The sequence below is a fragment of the Mus pahari genome, chromosome 6 (assembly GCF_900095145.1).
Source record: "Mus pahari chromosome 6, PAHARI_EIJ_v1.1, whole genome shotgun sequence".
NCBI classification, from domain to species: Eukaryota; Metazoa; Chordata; class Mammalia; order Rodentia; family Muridae; genus Mus; species Mus pahari.
The window spans coordinates 105,254,950-105,278,128 of record NC_034595.1 but is presented as its reverse complement, the minus strand read 5'-3'; the positions used below and the strand labels follow the sequence as shown (position 1 = coordinate 105,278,128).

General features: G+C 50.8%; 1 protein-coding gene across 8 annotated transcripts in view; it reads left to right on the top strand.

Moving 5' to 3' along the window:
• Prdm16 (PR/SET domain 16) overlaps window positions 1-23,179 on the top strand; it is a 320,311-nt gene that overhangs the window by 261,849 nt on the left and 35,283 nt on the right. For 5 of the 8 annotated variants that reach the window (XM_029540249.1, XM_029540248.1, XM_029540247.1 and 2 more), the window contains exons 4-5: window positions 5,399-5,536; window positions 17,888-17,990. In XM_029540249.1, coding sequence (XP_029396109.1) covers window positions 5,399-5,536; window positions 17,888-17,990 — 241 coding nt within the window. The remainder of the gene's footprint in view (window positions 1-5,398; window positions 5,537-17,887; window positions 17,991-23,179) is intronic. The other 3 variants (XM_029540251.1, XM_029540250.1, XM_029540246.1) reach the window with 1 other exon arrangement.

Here is a 23,179-nt window from a genome sequence, read left to right as displayed (position 1 = left end):
AAGCAGAGGTGAGGGTCCCACTGAACGCTCAAGGCATATACCCTGTGACTCCATCAAACAGGGTGACTGAGGACATAGGAGAGAGCAGCCGTGTGCCTGGGATGTTTGCTCACAACCCAGAGTTTAAGCATTGAGTGGAAGATGCTGGGAACCCCAAAGTGTCCACAGGGTGTTTGGATGTCTGAGTAACTTCTGGTGTGTGGCTTTCTTCAGATCTTTAAAGGTCTGTGTGGGGACCAAATGCTGAGGGGGGGCGGATAAGAGAAATGTAGAATTCCGTGACTTTTTTTTTATGACACGCTTTCCTTGGTGTGGCTCTGAGCTGAGAGGATCTGCCTGTGACTCCATAGGAGCCAACTTCTCCAGGTGAGGAATTAGGATGTCACCAGAACCTGTCAGCAGAGTCCCTGGTCAGACAGCACCCCTCCCTCGGCAGCATCCCAACCCTGTGCTCCGAGGTCTCCCTGTCACTCTCTCCCATACCTCCATTGTGTACCCCTAGCCTGGCCGCTGTCCAGTAGAGGCCCAGGTCAGAGGGGACAGACAGACCCAGACAACACTCTACCACTCTCTGCCTCCTAGTCTTCGATTCCCTCCCTCTCAGCTTGAGCAGATGGGCCCCTGACCTCCGGGTCCCTGCAGCTAGGCTCCTGTCTGCTGGCAGCAATAGACTCCATCCCGCCGCGAGTTTCTGCTTAGCACTTGGTCATGTCACCACCAAGCCCATAATGAGCGTCAGGACCAGATTTATGAGCTCATTCGGGCTCCATGTCCGCCACACTGAGGTGTCTCCAGAAGGCTTGCCCTCCTCTTTCTGTCCCAAGAATGGACTTTCTGTTTTGGCTCCCCGTGAATGTCATAAATCATAGCGATTGCACGTGGGCTCACACATTGTGCCTCTGTGTATCCACGTGTGTACATACGTGCTCGCATTGTTGTGTGTGCCCAACTATGTGTGAAGGTGTGGAGGAGGGCGGTAGAGGACATGTGTGATGGTCTTGCAGACACACAACACAACGTGAGCTTCTGGGGAGCATGCTGCAGCTGTAGGGCACAGGCCAACAGGGTGACTCCTAGGCCTCACTCCTTCCTGCGGGGCCGGGAATCCATTAGGTGAGCTGACGACAGATGCCTCTGTATGCCTGCCTGTGTGCACATCCCATACGGAGCCAGCCTCTGGCCATGCCCATTAAATGTGAAAGAGTTTAGCCCAGCAGAGAACCACAAATTAAAAGTGCAGGAAACCTCAAATGATGTGCAAAAAAAATTGTCAAGGTTATGAGGATTTTTTTTTTCCATCTCTTCCCTCCTGATGGGAGTGACTGATGAGCTGAGGAAGCTGGCAAGGACATGGGGGCCGAGAGGCCAAGTGGGGGCAAATGGGCAAAAGGGCCACTTCCGCCAGCAATTATGGGAGTCCACAGGCTGAATTCCAGCAGCTCCAGAGCCAGGTTTTCAAGTGGGTAGGTACTGAACTCCAAGTCTGGATGGCATTCAGCCCCACGGCTATAGCCAAACAGCCACGGCAACACCGCCACCCTCGATCACGACCCTCCGTGTCTCCCGTCTGAGGAGTGCCTAACACATGAGCCCCCACTCTCTCCACCCCTGTGAGCTCTCAGACATCCTATCAGAGCTACGCAGCTCCCGACAGAGCTTGGGTGCAAGCAGAGGCCAGACTCCAGACCAGAAAAGCTGGGCCGATGCTGTCTCCTCTGGCATTGGGTCCTTGTTACCCCAGGGCAGCGAGGGACACGTGCTCAGCTGCCTGTGGCTGTGGCCTTGATGATCCGACCCCCAGGCCTTCCTCTCAGCATCCCAAGAACCCTCAGAGTGCAGCAAATATTGGTCAGAATCCCAGGGGGCCACCTGAGGGCCCCTCAGCTAGGAAGCAGTGCTGAGCCTGAAGCATTAGTAGGTGAAAGCCTGCTTCAGAGGCAGCAATGCCAGGGACCTGTGAGGAGCTAGGCCTGCTTGGTGGACTCAAGAACTTACAGAATGCCACCCCTCCCCTAGCGTGTCCACTGCTGTTCAGGCCTGAGACAGGAGCTCTCCGCCCCCTGGGAGGGAGCTTAGTATTCACTGGCACCCCTCAGACACTGAAAGCCTGGTCTCTGAGAGGAGAAACAACAGGCCCACAGTGTCCACATGGAGAAGAGAACACTCAGATCTTTGGGGACCTCCAGGAAAGCAATCATTCAGACGTTCAGGAGCTAGTGAGAGACAGAAGGAGACCTGGGCAGGTCACAGACTAGGATCAACATCTTCCTAGGTCACTTTCTCATAGGAGTGAATTTGTCTTTTTAAAAAATACACCACACCATGACTATGACACCCGAGGGCATACACACACACATACACACACATGCACATGCACATATGTGTACACATATAAGTAAAGATTCTTGTGTATACACACAGACACATGCATATATATATATGCACATGTGCACACACATGCATATGCACATATGTGTACACATACAAGTAAAGATTCTTGTGTATACACACAGATACATGCATATACATGTATATATGCACATGTGCACACACATGCATATGCACATATGTGTACATGTATAAGTAAAGATTCTTGTGTATACATGCAGGTACATGCATATATGTGTGTGTGTGCACATGTGCATACCCATATACCCACATAGCTATCTATGTATACCCATAAGCATGTGCATGTATGTACATACCTTGCATGCACACATATGTATCCATATGGCTAGCTGGATCTCAACAGGCTCCCAAACATTTTACCACATTTATTACTAGCTAATTTATCAAGATTGTCCTTGGGGGAAATTGGCCTCAACGCTAAGAAATCAACAGCCAAATGCCAGGAAAGTCCTTGATACAGAGAGCACTGTGTAGAGATCTGGTCATTCACAGTACCACTAACTAGCTCCCCAAGGCTCTGCATTATAAAAATAAAAACAGAGACAGAAAAATGAGAAAGAGGAAGACACACAGAATGAGGATAGGGAGACAGACAAGACCTAGGATTCTGCACCATCGGCTAAGAGGTCTATGTAATAGGGGCCCACAGGAAGTCCCTGACCCCTCGGGCAGGAAGGGAGGGGTCCACTGATCTCTCAGCAGCGAGCCCGTCTCAGTCCCTGTCTCAGGAGGGGGCTGAAATGCTCTACTAGGAAGAAGTCCCACTAACCTGTAGGCTGTCCTCCCCAACAGTTTCCAGCAGGTCAGCGGCTGGGAAGAGCCTCTGAGATCCTGAGTGCCTGAGGACACTCCCTGCTGGGTTTGGTGGCCTGAGCCCACTTCTTGGAGAATGGGAGACCTGCCCTTCTGAATATCAGCCGTCATGGCTTCAACATGTAGCTACTCTGCCTTCACCCCCACCAGGCTGTGGGGTCACCCGGTAGTGTTTGGGTTGGGCTGCCCTTAGATTGGAGTACAGCAGGCGGTGGCAGGCAATGGCCTCCAAGGATATGCAAGAAGCAGGGAAGGCGCCAGCTAATCCCTGAGTGGCAGGGCCTTGAGTAAACTCCAGATGGACTGACTCTCATGTCCCGGCTAGGGTAGGATAGCCTCTGCTGAGCTCAGACCCCTGGGGAGATCTCCCCAGGTCACAGGGGAGGCCACCCGTGTATCCTTACACCTCCGAGAAGGCAGCCTGACCCTGTTGCCTGCTCCCTAAGCTCAGAGAATGGAGTTGGGTTCCATGCTTTGCCAACAGTGTGTGAATCCTGGTGTTTGAGTTCTGAAAGTTGGGGTCGCAGGGTGGGTGGCGGGCTGTGTACAGCGTGAGCTCTGTTTGCGCCACCATCTATACCTGGGCATCTCTCACCCCCTTACCTTCCTCAAGCATAAAAGTTGCTTCGTGGTCTCATCCACAGCCAGCCTGGAGTGGTGAGGCCTTTAAGCTGATTGTCGGCTAAGAGGGAACATGGGGCAAGTGGTTGAAGAACTCAGCCACTTAATCCATGTCTCTGTTTAACGGAGTCAAGCTTACGAAAGCTTGACTCCGTGAGCCACCCAAGGGAGCACATGGGGCCCTGGGAGCAGACATTATAGAGTGTTACTGAACAAGCCAACAGAGCCATGCTCTGGGAGCTGCACGGTTTCCTGCTCCATATTCTAAGTTGTTCCTACCTGGCACCTTCAGATGTTCATTGCCACCCTTTGTCAGGAACCCAGGGGCTCACTGATCGGTGTCCAGTGGGAGACAAAGCAAGCTAAGGGGGAGAAAGACTGAAGACCCACTTCCTATCAATGTGCTCAGGGTCGGACTTTGCGGCAAAGTCCTTGGGGAAGAGGGAACAGGCACAAAGCACTTGGTGTCATTGCTTTATGCTGACACTGAACTTTTCAAAAGAATTCTTCCAGTGTCTACCCCGGGTGTACAAGGATCTTGAAAAGTACGTGCTGAGTGTGAATTGTTGATGTGAATAGAGCCCCTCCTGCCACCTTTGATGGTTCCATCAGACTTGATCACTCCTGCCTGCTTGAACTCTGTCCTACCCACCTAGACAGACCTACTCCCCTAATCACCCTTCTCACCAAAAACGCCTTCCCCAGGACACCCCCGCCCCAGGAGACCCCTGACCACCAACCTCCTTTCAACCACCCTGCCTTTTACATGCCTGGTGAGCCACCCCAGGTTGCTGCTGACTTCAAATTCCTTAGATGAGCGCTTACCATCGACACTGAGCAAAGCAGGCAAGAGCTGGGAAGGCCTATTGCACCTAAAGTTGCCAGCCCGTGGTCCAGGTCTTCTTGCAAGCAACCTCGGGGTGGGGGGAGGGGGGTGGGGAGACAGAGATCAGCAAACCAACCTCTGCAGCTACGTTCAGAAGACAGCAGCAACAACAAAGAGAATGAGAACAGGGTGAGGAAGCTGGGCATCTGCGTGCTGGCCAGGGCCAAACCGAGACTTTCCGGTTGAAAGGAAACACACATTTTCTGGCATTCAGGTTGTGTGATGTCTGACGGGAGCAGGTACACCCAGATGCGTGTGTGTGCACACAGGCTTACACACCACGACTTGGGTGCGGCCACACACCCTTCACCTTCAGATGTGCTTTTTCTAGCTCAATGCCCCCACTGTCCTTAGTGGGGGGGGGGGGTGATGTCAGACACAAGAAGGCTCTGCTTTCTCACACCTGGACAGCTCACTGTGCTAGGGACTCATCATTGCCTAACCTGACTGCAAGCTATTCTGTACAAACTGGAAAGGCCACCCACTTCTCTCCTCCAATCTCCCGGAGGTTCCTAGGACCAGGTGGCCTGGGCGGACAGAGCCTCTCCTTGCCTAGAACTGGGTGAGGTCTTAGACAACCTGCCATCCTGCCTGACCCCTGAGGCCAGCGCGGTGTGATATCATGCACACAGGACAAGCACCTCTGACCTTAGTGTGCTTCTTCCTCAGCAGATCTCTGAAGACTTGGGTAGCGAGAAGTTCTGCGTGAATGCCGATCAGACGGGGTCTGGCAGCTGGCTCAAGTACATCCGTGTAGCGTGTTCCTGTGATGACCAAAACCTCGCCATGTGTCAGATCAATGAACAGGTAGGTCGAGGCTGCTCACTGGGCTTCTGTCCCTGTGAACGGTCCTTGGATACAGCACCAGGGTGGTCGGGTGTTAAGAGGAGGGTCAGCAGAGCCTCTGATAAAGTCATGGGTCACCTGCTAAGCTCTGTCCTGCCACAGGGGTGGCCATTTGACACCTGCCCAGCATGAGCTACCTGGAAAACTTAGCTGCCCCAGAACACTCCACAAGAGCAAAGACTATAAAGCAAGGGACAGGACAGCAACGTGTCTGAGGCTGATGGCGATGGAGAACTGAAGGCTTGGTTTTAAAGACCAGCAGGAGTACACAGGCCCTCAAGTCACAGGGCCCACATTCCCTACCAATGCCAGGAAATATGGGAAGAGTGGCGGATGGGGGAAAAAATGGAAAACAGTCTTGCCTAAACCGCCCTGGTCAAACAAGGCTTCCAAAAGTGTTGGCGCTGGCTGGTCTACCGCCACACAGGTGCCTTCTACACCAGGCTAAAGGAAAACATCCAAAGCTCACAAGACCCACTGCCAAGAAAGTGGTCTTGCATTGGCATGGCCTCCCTTCTCTCTAGGAGTAAACTGAGCTGAGCTATCCTGACCTCAGTCCCCCCCAAGAGCCCAGGAACCTCCAGTTCTGAGCTCAGCATCTCAGAGCAGAAACCCTCGTAAGTTCACTGTCTCCTCCAGCATCATGGCTTGTGAGTGAGATCCCAAGGCCTGAGTCAAGACCTGGAAACCCATCAGGAGAGAAGACTTCAGCTTCTTTCCACTCCACCAGGCGATGTAATCGGCACCGCGTGGTCCTTGCTGTAGCCTCGAGTTTGACGCTGTAGACTCTTGGTACTTCAGCAAAGCTGCCTCCTGTTCTCAGAGCATGGGTGGGCTCCTTGGGCTCCCACCTCCCAGCCATCTGTGCAGAGCAGTTTATTCTGCCTGTGTCTTAGGGCTACATGTGAGATTTTGTTGAGAGAGGGGGAAAAAAAAGGTTCCATTTACTTAAAAAAAAAAAAAAAAAAAAAAAAAGATTCGTGAAGACCATGTAACAAAGGCCCCATTCTTGTGTGGCCTCTGCAAGCTGTCTAAAGTGGTTCGAGGCTCTTGACTCTAGAGAAATATTTTGCATTTAAAAAGACAACGAGGAAGCTGTGGGGAGACCCCTGACCCTGCATACTGCCGGATGGAGCTCCTCGAGAAATTAAGTCTCCTTAGCTCTTGGGCTCAGTTTGGACCTAGCAGTGGATCCGCCGGACACCAGACACCTGCTGGTTCCAGACAGTCAGGATCAGGGTCTCTGTCACCAAGACTTCCAAGACCTTAACCAAAACCATTAACACTGAGAGCAGAGAAAAAGGGCTTTGTGACCAACTGCAGAAACAAATAACCGCGATTAAAACGGAACACAGAAGGAAAAGTTCCGGCTTCTACGAGACAGAGGCAGAGCGACAGAACACTGGATTTAAGGCGCACAGAGCTTGGCCACACTCCGTCTGAAGCTCAGGTCTGCAGAGCACCCTGGCCTGGGAAGCACTGGGGGAGGGGTGCAGCTGGGTGCAGGGGCGGGCTTCTGTGAGGGGCCGGTAGAGCACTAGGATACAGGCTTTGTTACTTAGGAATCGATGCTAGAACCTGGATACCCTGAAGTAGTGAGGCGTGTATCTTTGTGGGGCAAACGTTTTAGGAAACTCAGAGAAGGATCCTCTCAAAGGAACACTGGTCTTCAGAAACCTTTATAAAAGCCATTTCAAGGAAGTTTACTTTAAACTACATTGTGGGTAAAGAAGAGATTGCCTGGCAGGAAACTCTCCTTTCACTTCAGACCATGGGCAAGAATGCTCCAGGATTGGGTGATTTACAACCTTTCACTCAAAGCTACTACATCCCCAACCTTGCCCTGCCCTGTGTCCTGTGTCCTGTGTCCTGTGCCCTGTGCCCTGTGCCCTGTGCCCTGTCCCCTGTGCCCTGTGCCCTGTGCCCTGTGCTTGCACACCAGGCTGTACTGTCTGGCTAGCATCAAGTCAGACTTACCTGGCTCCGTACCTGCTGGTTGTCTCTCTCCATGTGACCTTCCAGGATGAATTCTCCTTGGTTTAAGCCCATACCAGGACAAATAATAGCCTCACATTCAGAAGGAACTGGAGAGTTAAGCAAATGCCACCTTCTAGAGACAAAATATCCCCAAACCTGGGGCATTTCCTTCCCTAAACCTCATGCTGAGACCCCTCTACACTGGGGAGAACAGAGCCCCCTCCCCACTGAAACCCACAGAGTCACAGCAGATATTCACCAGTTAAGTTAAATGACTTCCTGAAAGGAAAAATAGATTTCAAGCTAGTTATTTATTCTCCCCCAAAACAGATATATGTATACACACTCACAAACACAGATGCATACACACACATACACATGTGCGCGCGCACACACACACCTACACACACACGTATACACACATATATACACATGTGCACGCGCACACACACATGTATACACACATATATATACACATGTGCACACACACACATGTATACACACATATATATACACATGTGCACACACACACACACACACACACACACACACGCCAGCGGGTCTGATCCTCTATTCCTCCCTCTCCTTTCCACCCTCCTTCTCTTTTCTCCCAGATGGCCACAGCCCCCACATAAGCACTTCTTTTCCTGGCCATCCAGTGGAGACAGTTGTTCCCACGGAGTAGCGCTTTGGTCCTCTCTGTGGCTGAATAAAATTTCCTAGAGATCCAGGACTGAAAAAGATGCCTGAGGACAAGCTTCTCTTTGAGAAGGAAACACTAAAAAATGTCAGTAGTGTTTCTCAGAGTATGTTCCCCCTCCTAAAAATGTCTACAAAGACTTCTAGGCAGTTAAGAATGCCATATACCCCACAGACATATACATACACAATGCATGTGTGTTCACATGGGAGCATGTACATACCTAAACATACAGCCACATGTGCAAACACATGTACTGTGTATGCACACATGACATGTACTGTGAGCATACACACACATGCACACACACACACACACACAGCACTCCCAGGACAGCACAGACCCTGAAGGGAAGGAGCCCATGACCCATCACCTGCATTGCAGAAATGGTGGTGTACTATCTAGGACATTCAGTGAGGAAAATACGTCAAATTAGAAATGAGTAGGCCCTGTTTCAAGACTCAAGATGCATGAATCTCCCATATCCAAAAGAGATACAAGAACAAGAGAAGCTCCCAGCATCTTAAGAGAAAATTCCCTGTGTTACAATTACCAGAAGAGATGAGCTGTCACATGCAGAGGGGAGATGGCTCTAAACTGAAGACACTCAGCCTCCCTAGACTCTGTGCTCATAGTGGTCAGGACTTGGGCTTGAGTTAACTCAGAAGCCTGGATTTCTGGTGTCCTGTGTCCTTGGGAGAGGAGATCACATGTCAGCTGCACATAAGAAACTGAGAAAAGTGGTCTCTTGAACCACCACGGGGCCACCCCTGTCCCTGTGCAGCATGGGGCTGTGACCCGGATAGGCTCTGGAAGCTGTAGCCACCCACCTTTCTCCTGATGCCGAGAATCCTCTCTGCCCAGCCGTGTACCCTCCTCGCTACAGCCTTGCCTGACACTTTCAGACCTGCCCTGGCCAGATGACAAAGGTTAGCTTATGTGATCATCTGCAGTCCTTTGGATCTGGAGACACGGGCAGGAGAAGAGAGCCCGAGGCTCCAAGGGACTCAGATTCCATCCAGCTTTCATGAAACTTCCCTCCAGTGTGTAGCCTCCCGGTGCCTTGACTGTGGGTGGACGTGAAGCCAGTGGCCCTTCTCTCCAGTGGGGCTAGCCAGGTGCCATGCACCTGTCCTTCTCAGATCCCGTCTTGCCTAGTGACACTGCAGGAGAGTGCTCATTGCCCCGAGCCCAAGTTACCACCTGGGCTGTGAGATTCCCTTCCTGTGGCTCTCAGAGTCCTCTTTCTGGGGGGAGGGGAGCCTCATGCTCATGAGAAGGGCTGGTCTACCCTCATGTCTACCTGGGACTCTTCCTTATGGTTCTGAAAAAAGGAGGCAGGCAGCTGAGGGAATCCATGTAGGCCATGAGTATTCCTCCCGTCCACACAGAGAGGCCAAGGTGACCTTTGGTCGGCAGTACACCTGGCCCCTCAAGATCCTGCGTTTGAAAAACAAAGGTTTGGGGCTGGTCCATCTGGTCAGAACGACATGGCCACTGAAGAGGTCTGGGAGTAGGGCTTTGACCTGGTGTTTGGGGGGTGGGGGCAGTGAAGTTACAGCCTTAGAGCACTCCCAGATGCCAAGCGGTTGGGAGCAACCATTTCTGGGTGCTTTTGCGGTCTCTTCTGAGGACAAACAGGCACTCGCAGGCATCCCCGTTCGCTCTGGACACCTCAGGTGGCACCCCCACCAAACCCTTCCGACAAGTCTCTTTGGAAAATTCAAAACATCCAGGTCACCCCTGGGTGTTCTGTTTTGTTTTGTTTTGTTTTGTTTTTTTTCTCTCCTGCAATTATGAGCAAATGGGTTGGTTTGAAGCATTGAGGAGACACAAGCGGGGTCTGTTACTGAGTTTGTTTTAATGTTAAGCAAGTAAAAGAAAGCTTGGAGATTCTGTGCCCACAGGAAGAGGCAGGGGCAGGCAGAGCTCTACTCACAGAGGGGCTATTTTCTCTTTTCTGTACACTGCCTCAGTGTGGGGGGGGGGGTAGAGAGGGGAGCGTTTACTGATCAGTAGGCTGAGGTTGGAGGACGGAGTGAGGGCGTCCTTTCCAGTAGCTCTGGGAGAGGCCGTGAGGCTCAGCCATGCTGCTTCAGCTTCTTACCTCTCCTTTCATCTGTAAGAACAACCCAAACCTGTGCTGTCTGTACAGCACCCTGGTAGTCCAAGGCAGGGTGAGCAGCCGGGATGCCATGCCTAGCCTGTGGCTGCAAGGCGGAGCCAACCATAGCAACGGAGCTCAAAGGGCAGGTCTGCCCATAGCAAAGGAGCAGCCCCTCTTGAACAAGGTGTTTGAGCCAGGGACCTGGCAAGGAGCTGTGCATTCGAGCATCCATAGAGCCATCCCTGCATCTTAAGAGAACCTGGTGCTGCCGAGCCCAGGCAAGCCTGGTGGCCGATGGCTGGTCTCTTGATTTCATTTCCCTCTCCCTCCACAGAACCTGCTTTACTTCCAGGGTGCATGACCCATCCGCCAGGGCTGATATTTGAAGCAGGGTCAAGACACCGAGCCCCTGACCTTTCCTGCCTCCTTTTCCTTTCTCCCTACATTGTTTTAAATTGAAAATCATAAATTTTTGTTTTAGTCCTTTGAAAGGGTAACTCCAAATAGGAAAACACTCTTTTCTCTTTGAAAACAAATATGGTGTGATTAGGGAATTTGTTGAGCCTTTCTTAACCAGTGAACAAAACACTTAAAATACCTAATGCAGGACAGCAGGGTCTCAGCAGGAAAAGCACTGGTCACCCAACTTGATGACCCCAGTTCAAACTGAAACCCAGTGGTGAAAGGAAATAACGAACTTCTTCAAGTTGTGCTCAGACCTACACACACATTCTCTCTCTCTCTCTCTCTCTCTCTCTCTCTCTCTCACACACACACACACACACACACACTCACACACACTCACAGAAACCATATACACACACCACACACACTCACAGAAACCATATACACACACCACACACACTCTCACAACAGTTCTCACACACACGTTCATACACACACACTCACGCACACACATACACTCACACACACACAAACACACAGGAACATACATACCACACACACTCTCACAACACTTCTCACACACGAATTCACACCACACATGAACTTTCACACTCTCACACTCACATGAACACTCTCACACATACATACACTCACACCCACCACACACACTCACACACATGCACACACGATGTAATTTAGATTTTTTTTTTAAAGCCTTAAAAAAAATTAATGTCAAAATTTGTTTTAATTCAGAAAAACATCAGGGCCTCCGTGGTCCAGGAGGACCCTCTATTCTAAAGAGCAGTTAAGTGTGAACTCGGCATTCTACTGTGGTGGTGTCATAATACAACCGTTTGTCATAGTTGATCTTCCTTTAACTAAATGCAGTGCCTGTTGGAGGACATATCATGGTGCTGATTATTTAGCTATAGGCGAATACTTCATATTTGTATAAGCCTCATCCAAACTTTGCAACCAAGGAAGAGATAAATGCGTTAATGATTTTTAAGTTTTTTGAGTGATAAATGTATTGTAACAAGATTATAAAGGCTTGGGCACAGAAGAAGCTGCCCCAGCCAGGCGTGTGGAGGGAGGACCATATAGATACAGGGCTACTGATGAGTATTATCTTGGCCAAAGAAAGGAACCGCCTGCATGTCCACCCGTTTTAAACCTGAGCTCCGCTCATTTCCTTCCTACATCACCTGCTGGGGGTTTCCTTTGTTAAAATGGTAGGATGCTAAGATTAAGCAGGCCTGGGAACTCTGAAGCTTTGGTCTCAATCACTTAAACAGTGTGTTTGGTACAGGCCCAGGGCTCTTAGGAGCTGAGAGCTGACAGTCATTGTGAGCTGTTCTGAATGTTCATTTGCATGAAAATCTCCTGGGCTTGGCCTGATCCCAGAGCAGGTGTCTGTCTTTGGGTGAGACGTCCCACATTCCCTTTACCTGCGAGGAACCAGGTCTTTGTGTCTGGAATGTGGCCGGGGGAATTTGGGCTGAGTGAAGTGTAGTCACAAGTGAGCCTGTGGCCCAACCTGCTGCCCCTGCTGGTGAGGGGAGCTGGGGAGAAGAACCAGAGACTCCACTTCAGGCCCCGGTCTGCCTGTGGCCCTATTGCAGAGTCACCGACAGAAGCTTGTCAACTCAGCTGTCAGGGAGAAGGTCCCCACCCTCAGGTTCTTAGACAAGGAGAAGCCACCAGACCTTGGGTGACAGGTCCCCAGGACTCATGTACCTAAAACGTGCGGTGCTATGTTTTCGAAAGAAGGCAGTTTGCTTCTTCCCTGCAGCCCTGCACCCCGGGATGCTTGGGGAGGGGGTGGCTAGAGGGTATCAAACTCATGGCCTCTTATCCTCCTGTTGTCTTGTGAAACTCAGAGGCAGCTCTCCTGTAACCCTAAGGGCCAGTAGGCCAGAGCATTCTAGATGGAAACTATGTAATAAATCAAGTGTAAGAACCTCAAGGGTTACAGTTATTATAAGTCAGGCACAGAAGGGGCCTGAGCATACAGTGGACAGCAGTGTGTAAGCATAGGATACCCCACCCCATCCCCCTCAACCTGCACCCCCGCCCACACCCCTAGTTCTCACCGAAGTTGGCCTTTGTTAAGGGAAGTCACCCAGCCCCACAGACCAGGAACCGGCTTTCTCAGAATTCCTGGCTGATAAGGCCTTTGTGCTGCTTGAAACGGGTCATAAAAGCATGGGCTGGCTTCTGTGTGTACCTCCTGTGGTTGCCTAAGGCAGGGCCGAGACTTCAGGAAAGGCTGTGGAGGCAAGAGGAGACACCTCAGCCCCACCCTGGCCTCTGCAATGAGAGCTAATAGAGACTAATTAATTACTGATTAGGGGGCTCAAAGTCCTACGCCACAGCTACTGAGCTTAGTGCCTTGTGTCCCCAACATGACCCTGGCAGGGGCCCTGGTGGCCATCCTGGGAGGCTGAGGAAGGGACGGTTATAGCCCTACTGTGTGGCTCTTGTTGCCCTGCGCATGCCGGTGGGAGGGTCCCAGGAGGCTCCTGTCTTCAGAACTGGAGTGAGTGGAGGCCATGGAGCCCTGGTGAGCCCAAGAGCAAAGGTGTGGGAGGGCGTGGAGTCCCGGGAGTCCCTGGAGTCCTCAGAGGGGGTCAGAGAAGGGACTCTGGGAAGTCCCTGGAGCCAAAATGGGGGGTCAGGAGGCCTCACGTCCCCAGAAACAGGGGCTCAGGGTAGGCAGGAGTGGGTCCCAGGAGGACTGGCTACCTTCCGAGGAACCAGGAAGGAAAGCGGTGGCCGTGTAGCTCCCAGAATCAGAACTGGGTGGCAGAGCTCCAGGTTCCTGTAGCCTAGAGAGAAGGGAGTGGGGTGTATGTGGAGAGGAGACTTGGAGGTCAGTTAAGCTAACCAGGGGTGATGTGAGAGGCAGGCAGCCTGGGAGGGGTGTGGGGGGAAGGGAAGAGTACTCCCCCCTCTGCCTTTCACCTCTCAGGATCAGCACCCAGCAACCTGGTGGGGAGAACACCTCTGCTGCCATGGTTTCTTGCATTCTGGGTAATCACAGATTACAGGTGGGAGGAAGGCCGGTTGGTGGCGAGTTCTGACTCTAACCAGGACCTCCAGGAACCATGCCTTCATTCTCCTCTCTTTCAGCCCTTGTCCCCAACACCAAGTCGCCCAGCACGCTGGTGCTGAGCCATAGGCATGACGCCTGTGTTTGTCGACCACTTCTGTATGCACTCTGCTGCCAGAGGGAAATGTGAGCAAGCTTGTTAACGGCCGACGCACACCCTCCAGCTCAGGGGGCTCCCTGCGTGGCCACAGCAACTCACTCTGGGGCAAGCTGTGGGTGTATCCTTTGCTAAAGCAAAGCCGGCTCACGTCTGACCTTCAAAAGGATAAGCTACTCGGCCGCCCGCCGTGTGGTGCCATAAAACTGAGATCTTGCAAACCACTGGTTTTATTCAAGAACTCTGTCTGATCTCACTTCTGGTCTCCATTTTAAGATCTCTTCATAGTACCAACCTCCCTGAGAATAACTCCCCAGCTACTGCCGTGGACTGCTGCGTGAGGGAATGCTAGCCACACTGACAAGGTTCCTGCGGCTACCTGCAGGCCCCCAACTGTGTGCTTCCGCTATCTGGTATTCTGGCAGGGACAGCCAATGGGCACTGGGGACCCAGTGCAGTTCCTCTGTGGCCTTGAGTGACACCCGGGAGTGACACCCTAAGTAGGGCTGTCTTTCTGGGAGGCAGGCAGCCACCTCAGGCAGGGCTAACCTCTGTCAGGACCAGTGAGAGGAAGCAGAAGGGTTGTTTACTGTTTGTGACCTGGAGAGTCACCTCCCCTCTTGTCCCTGCACTTAAGCTGGTTTGTCTTCTCTTAAAATGCTCTTTCTTCTGCCCTTCCTCCTGTCTCAGACCCTCCAGCAATGCAGAAGGCTAGCCTAGGCCAGCTGGGCCTCTGCTAGGCCTCCCCAGAGCAGCAGGTGTCTCTGGAGTTTTCTCCCACATCACCAGTCCTAACATCAGAGTCCCAAGCACACCCCTGCCGGAGTGGGCAGTGAATTACTGTGACAGAAGAGGGGAGATTCCACATGTCTGACACTTCCAGATAAAAGAGGTGCTTTCCTGAGCCGGCTGTGCTCCTGGGGGGAGGCCCAGGACCCACACAAGGGCTTTGGGCCTCTGGTGTCTTTGAGGCAGAGTGAAGTGGAACTGTAAGGGTTCTTTGGAAAGTCAGTTGTGTTGTATGGGGTTTTGCTGGGCAGACACGTGAAGGAACATTTCGCTGAAGCAGACACAGGTGAAAGGATAGTATGCTAAAGAAAGCACGGAAAGGACATGTAATGAAGAATTCTTCGCTAACAACATACATGTATTGGTCCACCTTACATTGAGTAGTAGAGCTGCATTTGTTGGGATTCCACAGAGAGAAAAAAACACCAAAAATTCTTCTGGTGGTGTGCCGCAGTTTCTTGCCACGTCCACAGACTCGGGCTGATTGGCAGAGGGATGTCAGCTGAGACAGACGCACGTGCTGAGGCTAAGCACGTGAAGGACACGTGACGTTTGGAGGGTATAAGTAGGGACTCGACGGACACTGATGGAGGCTGAGCTTGACTTGCTTACAGAGCCAGCTGGGCAATGCTTGTGGGCCTCGCGTCTTCGTTGGTCTTCGGTTTGCTGAAAGGTACAGCTGAGAACGTCTGGCGTTTGCGTTGGCCTTGGTCTCTCTTGCTGACTCCAGCCTGGCTGTCTCTTCTAAGTTGTGCCATTGCGGCTGACTTGTGTTTGCTATCCCAACTCTACTGAATTGGACTGCTGGTAGATGCGTTAAGGGTTTGGAAGTGGATCAAGCTGTTGCTGCTACTGACTCCTGTGCAATGAACTCCTGATAAGATTTGTTCTGAAGAACCTTTCTAAACAGGTCTACTTCCCCTGTATCCTTTCTTTTTCACTACCTCTGGTGGGAGATGGGCTAGAAGGGAGGTTAAAGCATAGGGTTTAAATTTTTCAAGTTACAGGAGAGTCTGAGCAAAGTCAAGAAAGACACCGCCCCAAATCACCCAGACCTGTGGTGCTCTGGTGACATCCCTCGCAACAGAACAATCTTCATCTCCGCCACCAAAGCAGGCATGGCTCAGCCCTGGGGAGACATGATAGCAAGCTGCTCTCTGTGCTCTCTATGTTCAGACCATGATGCTGAACTGAGTACACCAAATATCTCAGCTCCAGGCATAGAACCTAGACACACACACACACACACACAGGTCCATGCACACACACATACAGCACATATACACATACCACAGACATACACACAGACACCCCACATACACACACACACACACACACACGCGCAAATATACACACACATACACACAGAGACTCATACACAACACACACACAACACATATACACACACAGACACATACACCACACATATGCACACACATGCACACATACTACACATATCCACACACAAGCACATACACCACACAGACAAACACACACACATCACACATAAATACATACACACCACACACACACACACACATCACACAAAAATACACCACACACAGGCACATACACTCACACCACAGACATACACACATACTACGCACAGAGACACATGCCACACATACACACACATACACATACCATACACACACACACCACACATTCGCACACATGCACACATATACTACACATACATACACACCACACATACATACACACAGAGACTCATACACAACACACACACAACACATATATACACACAGACACATATACACACACACAGACACACACACACCACATATACATACATACACACCACACACACACATACACATACCACACATACATACACACAGACACACATGCATGCACATACACACACCACACATACACCACATACACACACACCAAAGTCTCCAAACCCCTGTCTCCTGCAGGATGCAGATCCTGGCAGACATTCACTCCATCCCACTCCTGGTCTTCCTGACTCACGGCTGCCACGCTGGTGAAAAAGTCACAGCCTGGCATCCTCACCCACAGAGCCTGTGCCCAGAAGTAAAGTACCTTCACAAGCGACGGCCACTCTGAGTCCCATCCCTGCCCCCAACCCATCCCCCTGTAGCTAGGGGTCTCCTGTTCACATTGACAAAGGAGATTTGAAAATAGACCAAAGCACTCTCACTGGGAAGTTGCTCCAATCTGGGGTATTTCCTGGGAAACCCCTGGTTGGGGTCTTGACTCAAGTATTACCTTTCCTATCAGAGCAGAATACAACAAATTCAAATGGACTCAGTTTCTTTCCCTTCCTCGTATGCTCCAAACATTCCTGCATAGACCTTCTTCTCTGTAGTTAGCCACTGGGGCAGGCCAGTGTGATGGCTCAGCAGGCACCACCAAGCCTGAGAACCTGAATTAAATCCTTAAGATCCTCCCACTGACTCGCAGAACTGACTTGCAGAAGTGGTCCTGTGAGCTCCACTCTTTACCCCCTAATATACACAAAAATAAATACAATAAAATTGTTTTCATTTAAAAATAAACAACAGTTTGGGGGTTGGGGAGATGGGCCAGCAGTGAAGAGTACTTGCTGTTACAGATCAGTGGTTCTCAGCCTTCCTAACACCCTGAACCTTTGGTACACTTCCTTATGTTGTGGTGACCCCCAACCATAAAGTTAACTTTCATTGCTACTTCATAACTGTAATTTTGCTACTGTTATGAATTACAATGTAACTATCTGGTATGCAGGATACCTGAGAGTGACTCCTATGAAAAGGTTGTTCAACCCCCAAAGGGTCATGACCCCCCAGGTTGAGATCCTCTGTTCTAAAGGCTCTGAGTATCCACCTGGCAGCTTTGAAATCCAGTTCCAGGGGATCCAGCACCCTCTTCTGGCCTTCTTGGGCACTGCATACATGTGGTATATATACATGCTGGTAAAAAAAATATATACACATAAAATAAAAATAATTCTTTAAAAAAGTTAAGACATAGGTCAAGTGGCCGCCTCAGGCCAGCCATGTCTATGGGTAGCAGTGCAGAGGCTCTGTGGATGCCTCTTTGATGACAACGTGCAACGCGAGCGAGTGTTCACAGCTGTCTTTAATCTCTCTCTCTCCTAGATTTACTATAAAGTCATTAAGGACATCGAGCCTGGAGAGGAGCTGTTGGTGCATGTGAAAGAAGGTGCCTACTCCTTGAGTGTCATGGCCCCCAGCCTGGATGGTAAGACCCCGCTGAGCTGTGGCTCAACGACCCCCCCCCCCAATCTGGAAGAGCACACATGTTATCCTGCATGCCACCTGCTAGGACTGGGTGTTCATGGCTGATGCTGAATTTCTACAGACCACAGGTGTATTACTCAGGTGTCTGTTGCTGTGATAAAGGGCATGACCAAAAGCAACTTGGGAAGAAGAGCTGGTTTGGCTCATATGTCTCAAGTCACAGTCCATTGAGGGAAGCTGAGGCACGGAATAAATGAACAGAGACCATGGAGGGGTGCTGCTTGCTGGCTTGCTCAACCTGCTCTCTTATACAGCCCAGACCACCTGCTCAGGGATAGCCCCACCCACTGTGGGCTGGGCCCTCCCTCATCAATCATTAATTAGGAAAATCCCCCACAGGCTTGCCTAGGGGCCAGTCTGGTGGAGGCATTTTCTCAGTTGAGATTCCCTCTTCCTAGATGACATGGTCTTGTATCCAGTTAAACAAAAGCCAACTAGCACACCAGGCTATCAGACCCTCACCCCTGAGACTAGGGATTCCTTCCTTTCCCTAAGGCCTCAGAGCACATCCTGAATTTAAGAGGGGCTCGAGGCAAGCTCGAGGAGATATAGGCAAATTGGCCGTTATGCTGAATTATATCTATAGAGTGTTAGTGACCCACAAAAGGAATTTCTTGTATGTATATGTATGCTTGTTTATGTACATATGTGCATGTGTGTGCACACGTGTGGGGTTTACATGTGTGTGGGTGTGTGTGCACGTGTGTGCTTAAACATATAGAAGCGTATAGCTGATGCTGAGTGTCTTCTCTGATCACTTTCTTCTTTATTTATTGAGGGTCTCTTTGGAACCTGGAGCTCGCCCGTCTGGCTACTCTGCCTAGCCAGCTTGGCCTGGCAAACACTGTCTCAGCTCCCTGAGGCCTGGAGTTTTACCTGGGTGCTGGGGATCTGAACTCTGGTCCTCAGGCTGCAAGGCGGGCAAGCCTTTTATCCACAGACACTCCCCCCAGCCCCTGTACTACAGACTGTCTGCAGTAAAAGGACCCCAACCTAGTTTGGTACTTGGGGGAGAATCTGGTTCATGTAAGAGGGGAAGCAGCCAGGCTGTTTATAGGAGCCCATCAGTAGTTACAAGTCCTAGAGAAATACAGAGCAGATGTTTGGTCAGAGCTAGGATGAGTCTTTAGGCTCCTGATACAAGGATGTGTCCAACTGTTAGGGTGTGTCCAACAGGCTCTCCTGCCTGACGGTCTCTACCTGAGCATCTCTGAGGCGAGGGTAGAGAGGAAGCCAGTTTCACACACTCTGAGCGTTCCGACAGGTGGATTTATACTCCATGTGGACTGTGTGGGACCCTGACATGGCTGTTTTCAAGAAGGACCATGGTGGCAGTGAAGCGTGGGTCTGTTGGCATTGCTCACCAGGGGACTCCAGGATTCTTGTGGGGCTTGGGTCTGGGGGGCTGTGTTCCTGTGTACACAGGAGAAGTACCCGTGTGTGGGCATGCATCTAGAGGTCAGAGATCAACCATGGCTATTGTCCATCAGGTGCTGCCTCTCTTGTTTTGAAGATAAGGTCTCTTGCTAGCCTGGAGCTTACAACAATTAGGTAGGGCTAGATGGCCAGCAAGCCCCAGGGATCCTTCTGTTCCCGCCTATCAGCTCTGGGATTGGTGTCTGCACCATACCATTTCGTTCCGGAGATCAGACTCGGGGCTGGAGGAATGCAGCAAGCATATTGCTGAGTTCTCTTCCTGACTCTGTGTGGCTGCTGCTGCTGCTGCTGCTGCTGCTGCTGCTCCTGCTCCTGCTCCTGCTCCTGCTCCTCCTCCTCCTCCTCCTCCTTCCTTCCTTCTCCTTCTCCTTCTTCTCCTTCTTTCTCCTTCTCCTCCTTCTCCTTCTCCTTCTCCTTCTCCTCCTCCTCCTCCTCCTCCTCCTCCTTCTCCTTCTTCTTCTTCTTCTTCTTCTTCTCCTCCTCCTCCTCCTCCTCCTCCTTCTTCTTCTTCTTCTTCTTCCTTTTTTTTTTTTTTGCATGGGCTGCCAATCTGCCAGTGAACAGGAAAGCACTTGGCCCCCAGATGTTTCTAGAATCTAGAATAAATCCCATTGCCATCTCTGGGAGGCCAGTGCCTTGGATCCCTGAGGAGACACAAGGATTCCTTGGTGAAGACCAGGGAGCTGAATACTCCTGGAAGGCTCTGTGACCACACCTGTGGACTCAGCCTCAGGTTATCTGTTGACCCTGGAAGCCCGCCAGTGGCCTGAGTGCCTCTTTTCGGTGGTGTGATGGTGGTGGCTTTGTTTTCTGCAGCAATGCATACCTCTAAGTTGTCAGACAAGAAATTGGGGTGGGAGGACCATTTTACCAGCCAGATCCTCTCTGACTCTAATTCCATTTTAATTGGGTGAATGAGAAAACAAAAACAAGTTGCGGAGACTTGTACAGCAAGAGGGAGGTTTTGATTTACTTCGGTGATCCTTGAGAGGATCCATGAATCTTAGCCAGCACTGGAGACCCACAGAGGATAAATATTCTGAGCCCAGAGGAGAATCCTGAGCCGTCTTCGTTGTATTTGCATGTTGAAATTCCTTTCTTCCAGAAGGTTCTTTTTAGAGCTTTGATTCTTGTCCCCCTACATGCTCACACCCTACCCCCTGATATTAAATAACCCACTCTACATTTTTCCTAATAACTGATCAAACATTTGGGAGCTAATTACTTTCCACGCATAATAGTCTGACATCAAATATTTGACTCCCCTAACCTCCGCTGTCAAGATCCCTCTTTCATCACCCCAACAGCTACTACCCGCGCCCCCCCCCACCTCCAAGCACACACCCTAGTTAAATTCAGAATCTCACAGAAAGGAAATGCAAACTTGTCCCTCACTAAGATAATTATCATAAAAAAAAAAAATCTTTTATCCCAGCCCTGGCTAAATGCAGCCAGCCCCTTATCGCTGCAGGAATTTGGAGTAGACTCTTGAGCGCTTTTGAGCTGCGGTTGTAGATTAGGATGCGGGTGCCCTGTAATTGTGAGCTCCTCGGTCTTCGAGCCATTAGGCAGGGATTTATTTTTCTGTTGCGTTCCTGTTCAGCCGGGAAAGTTGCTGATGGAACCCGAGCTGTGTGCAGGTGGACAGACAGGGGCTGGGATGGGGTCATTTGACGGAAGGTTAATCCGCCCAGCCCGAGACCCCCACCACATTTAGAGTTTCTTCCCCACTGGTTCTCTCTTGTGCTTTTGTGGGGGATCTGGAGGTCTGGGTCAGGGGTGGGGAACAACACTGTTCCCCCAGAGTTGGAGACCTGTACAGATATGCCGCTCAGCGTCCTTACAGGTGGCCGGAAGGACGGCACAGCCCACTCCCTCGTCACGAGACCCTATTATGTTTTGATTATTGGACGGAGGGGGAATATTTCTCTTTTTTTCTCTTTTTCTGAGAAGTGCTTGCTCTTTGGAGGAAGGCAGCCGTTTGCATTCAAACCCTTTCTTCATGTAGAAAGCCTCCTGAGGATCCACTTCCCCTCTCCAGAATGGGGCCATTGTGTCATGGGTACAGAAAAGACGCAGGCTGTGACAGGCTGTAAGAGACGTAACATCACTAACTATAAACTGCCTGTCGGTGGTTCCTTACATGGAATTTTGTGTGCTGGGAAAATGTCATGTAGAGTGCCCCAGGTGTGTCCCCAAGGTCACCCCTCCCTGCCTAGAAAAATCTCAGGGGCTCTCCCACCGCACTCGCCTGGGAAGAGTAGGCCCAGCTATGTCCTGTTCCCAGCTCTGTCCTTCTATAGACACACGCTGAAGTCCAGAAGACATAAGGCCAGAGGAGAACGGTAGCATAGTCCCGAGGTCATTCCCACCCTCCAAGGTGACTTCCAAGTCATCCCAGTAAAAATCAGACTGAATTGTCTTATTGAATCCCTACATTTAAACATTTAAGCACAGGCCTGATACAGTGGCACATGACTTTAATCCCAACTCTTGGTGCTGAGCCAGATGGTTCTCTGTGAGTTCAAGACCAGCCTGGTCTACATAGAGAATTCTAGGCCAAGCAGGGCTACATGATAAGACCCTGCCTAAAGACAACTTTATAAATTTAATTTAAAAATAAAATAGTTTTTAAGGCCAAATTCCTAATCAGAATCAGAACGTTGGCCAGCGAGAGATACAACTAGTGATTTTGGGTTCCTCTTGAACTGCAGAGACCTCCTCTCTGAGTCTAGAAAGACTGTGACAGACGTAAGCATGTCTCATTCCTGACTCCATGATCCTCACGTCCATTCCCTTTTGGTTCTCAGGAGCAGCTCTGTGGAGCCACACGGGTTCTGTGATAGCATGTGCCTGGCGTGCCTCGACACGGGGTCCTTTCTTGTGGGGTTCCAGGTTTGGCGTGGATCTGACTGTTGCCCTCATAACCCCTCTGTGGGAAGTCAGGGCCCTGCTACCCTGCATCTAACTCCCAAATAGTGAAAGGACCAACCACAGCTGTGCACAAGCGATTCCGTGGGGTCTCTCTTCAGCTACTTTTGCTCCCGAGTAACAACAGGGCGTTTCCGTGCCTGCTCTAGCCTGTTTTAGCTATTGAATGAATGACACAGAGACCTAATAAGTTCATTAACAAGCTACAGGCACTGTGCTGGGCAGATACTTGGCTGTCTAACCGCCTATGGCTGTGGACTTCCCAGCCACATGGTCTGGTCCTTCACCTGCAGCTCTGGTGCACTCTGTCCCGTGTGTCCCCATGGGGACCCCCCTGACGATCTGCACATCCTCCAGGTCCCCTCTTCTTCTTCGCTCTCTTCTTTCTTGCCTCTCTCTTCTGGCTTGGGACCCCCCACTCTGGGATCAGAAGGCCTGCTCTGTTCTCTTCTGCCTGACTATAGGTTGAATCAGCTCTTTACTAACCAGTTGGAGGTGATGGAAATAAATTTTTACACATCATTGTGACAGGAGAGGCTCCAGCTAATGGTGACAATGGCAACATCCAGACTGCAACAGTGCACAGAGTCATCCCCCAACACAGCTAACCATCTTGGGTGGAGGGTCCACCTTGGGAGGAGGGTCTCGGCATATTGCCTGCCCCAAGAGTGGCCAGCAAGCCTCCTCGTGGGCATTACTGTTCACAGTATTCACAGCCCGCTGCTCTGAGAAGAGCTCCTTTAAACTCTGTTTGATTCCTCT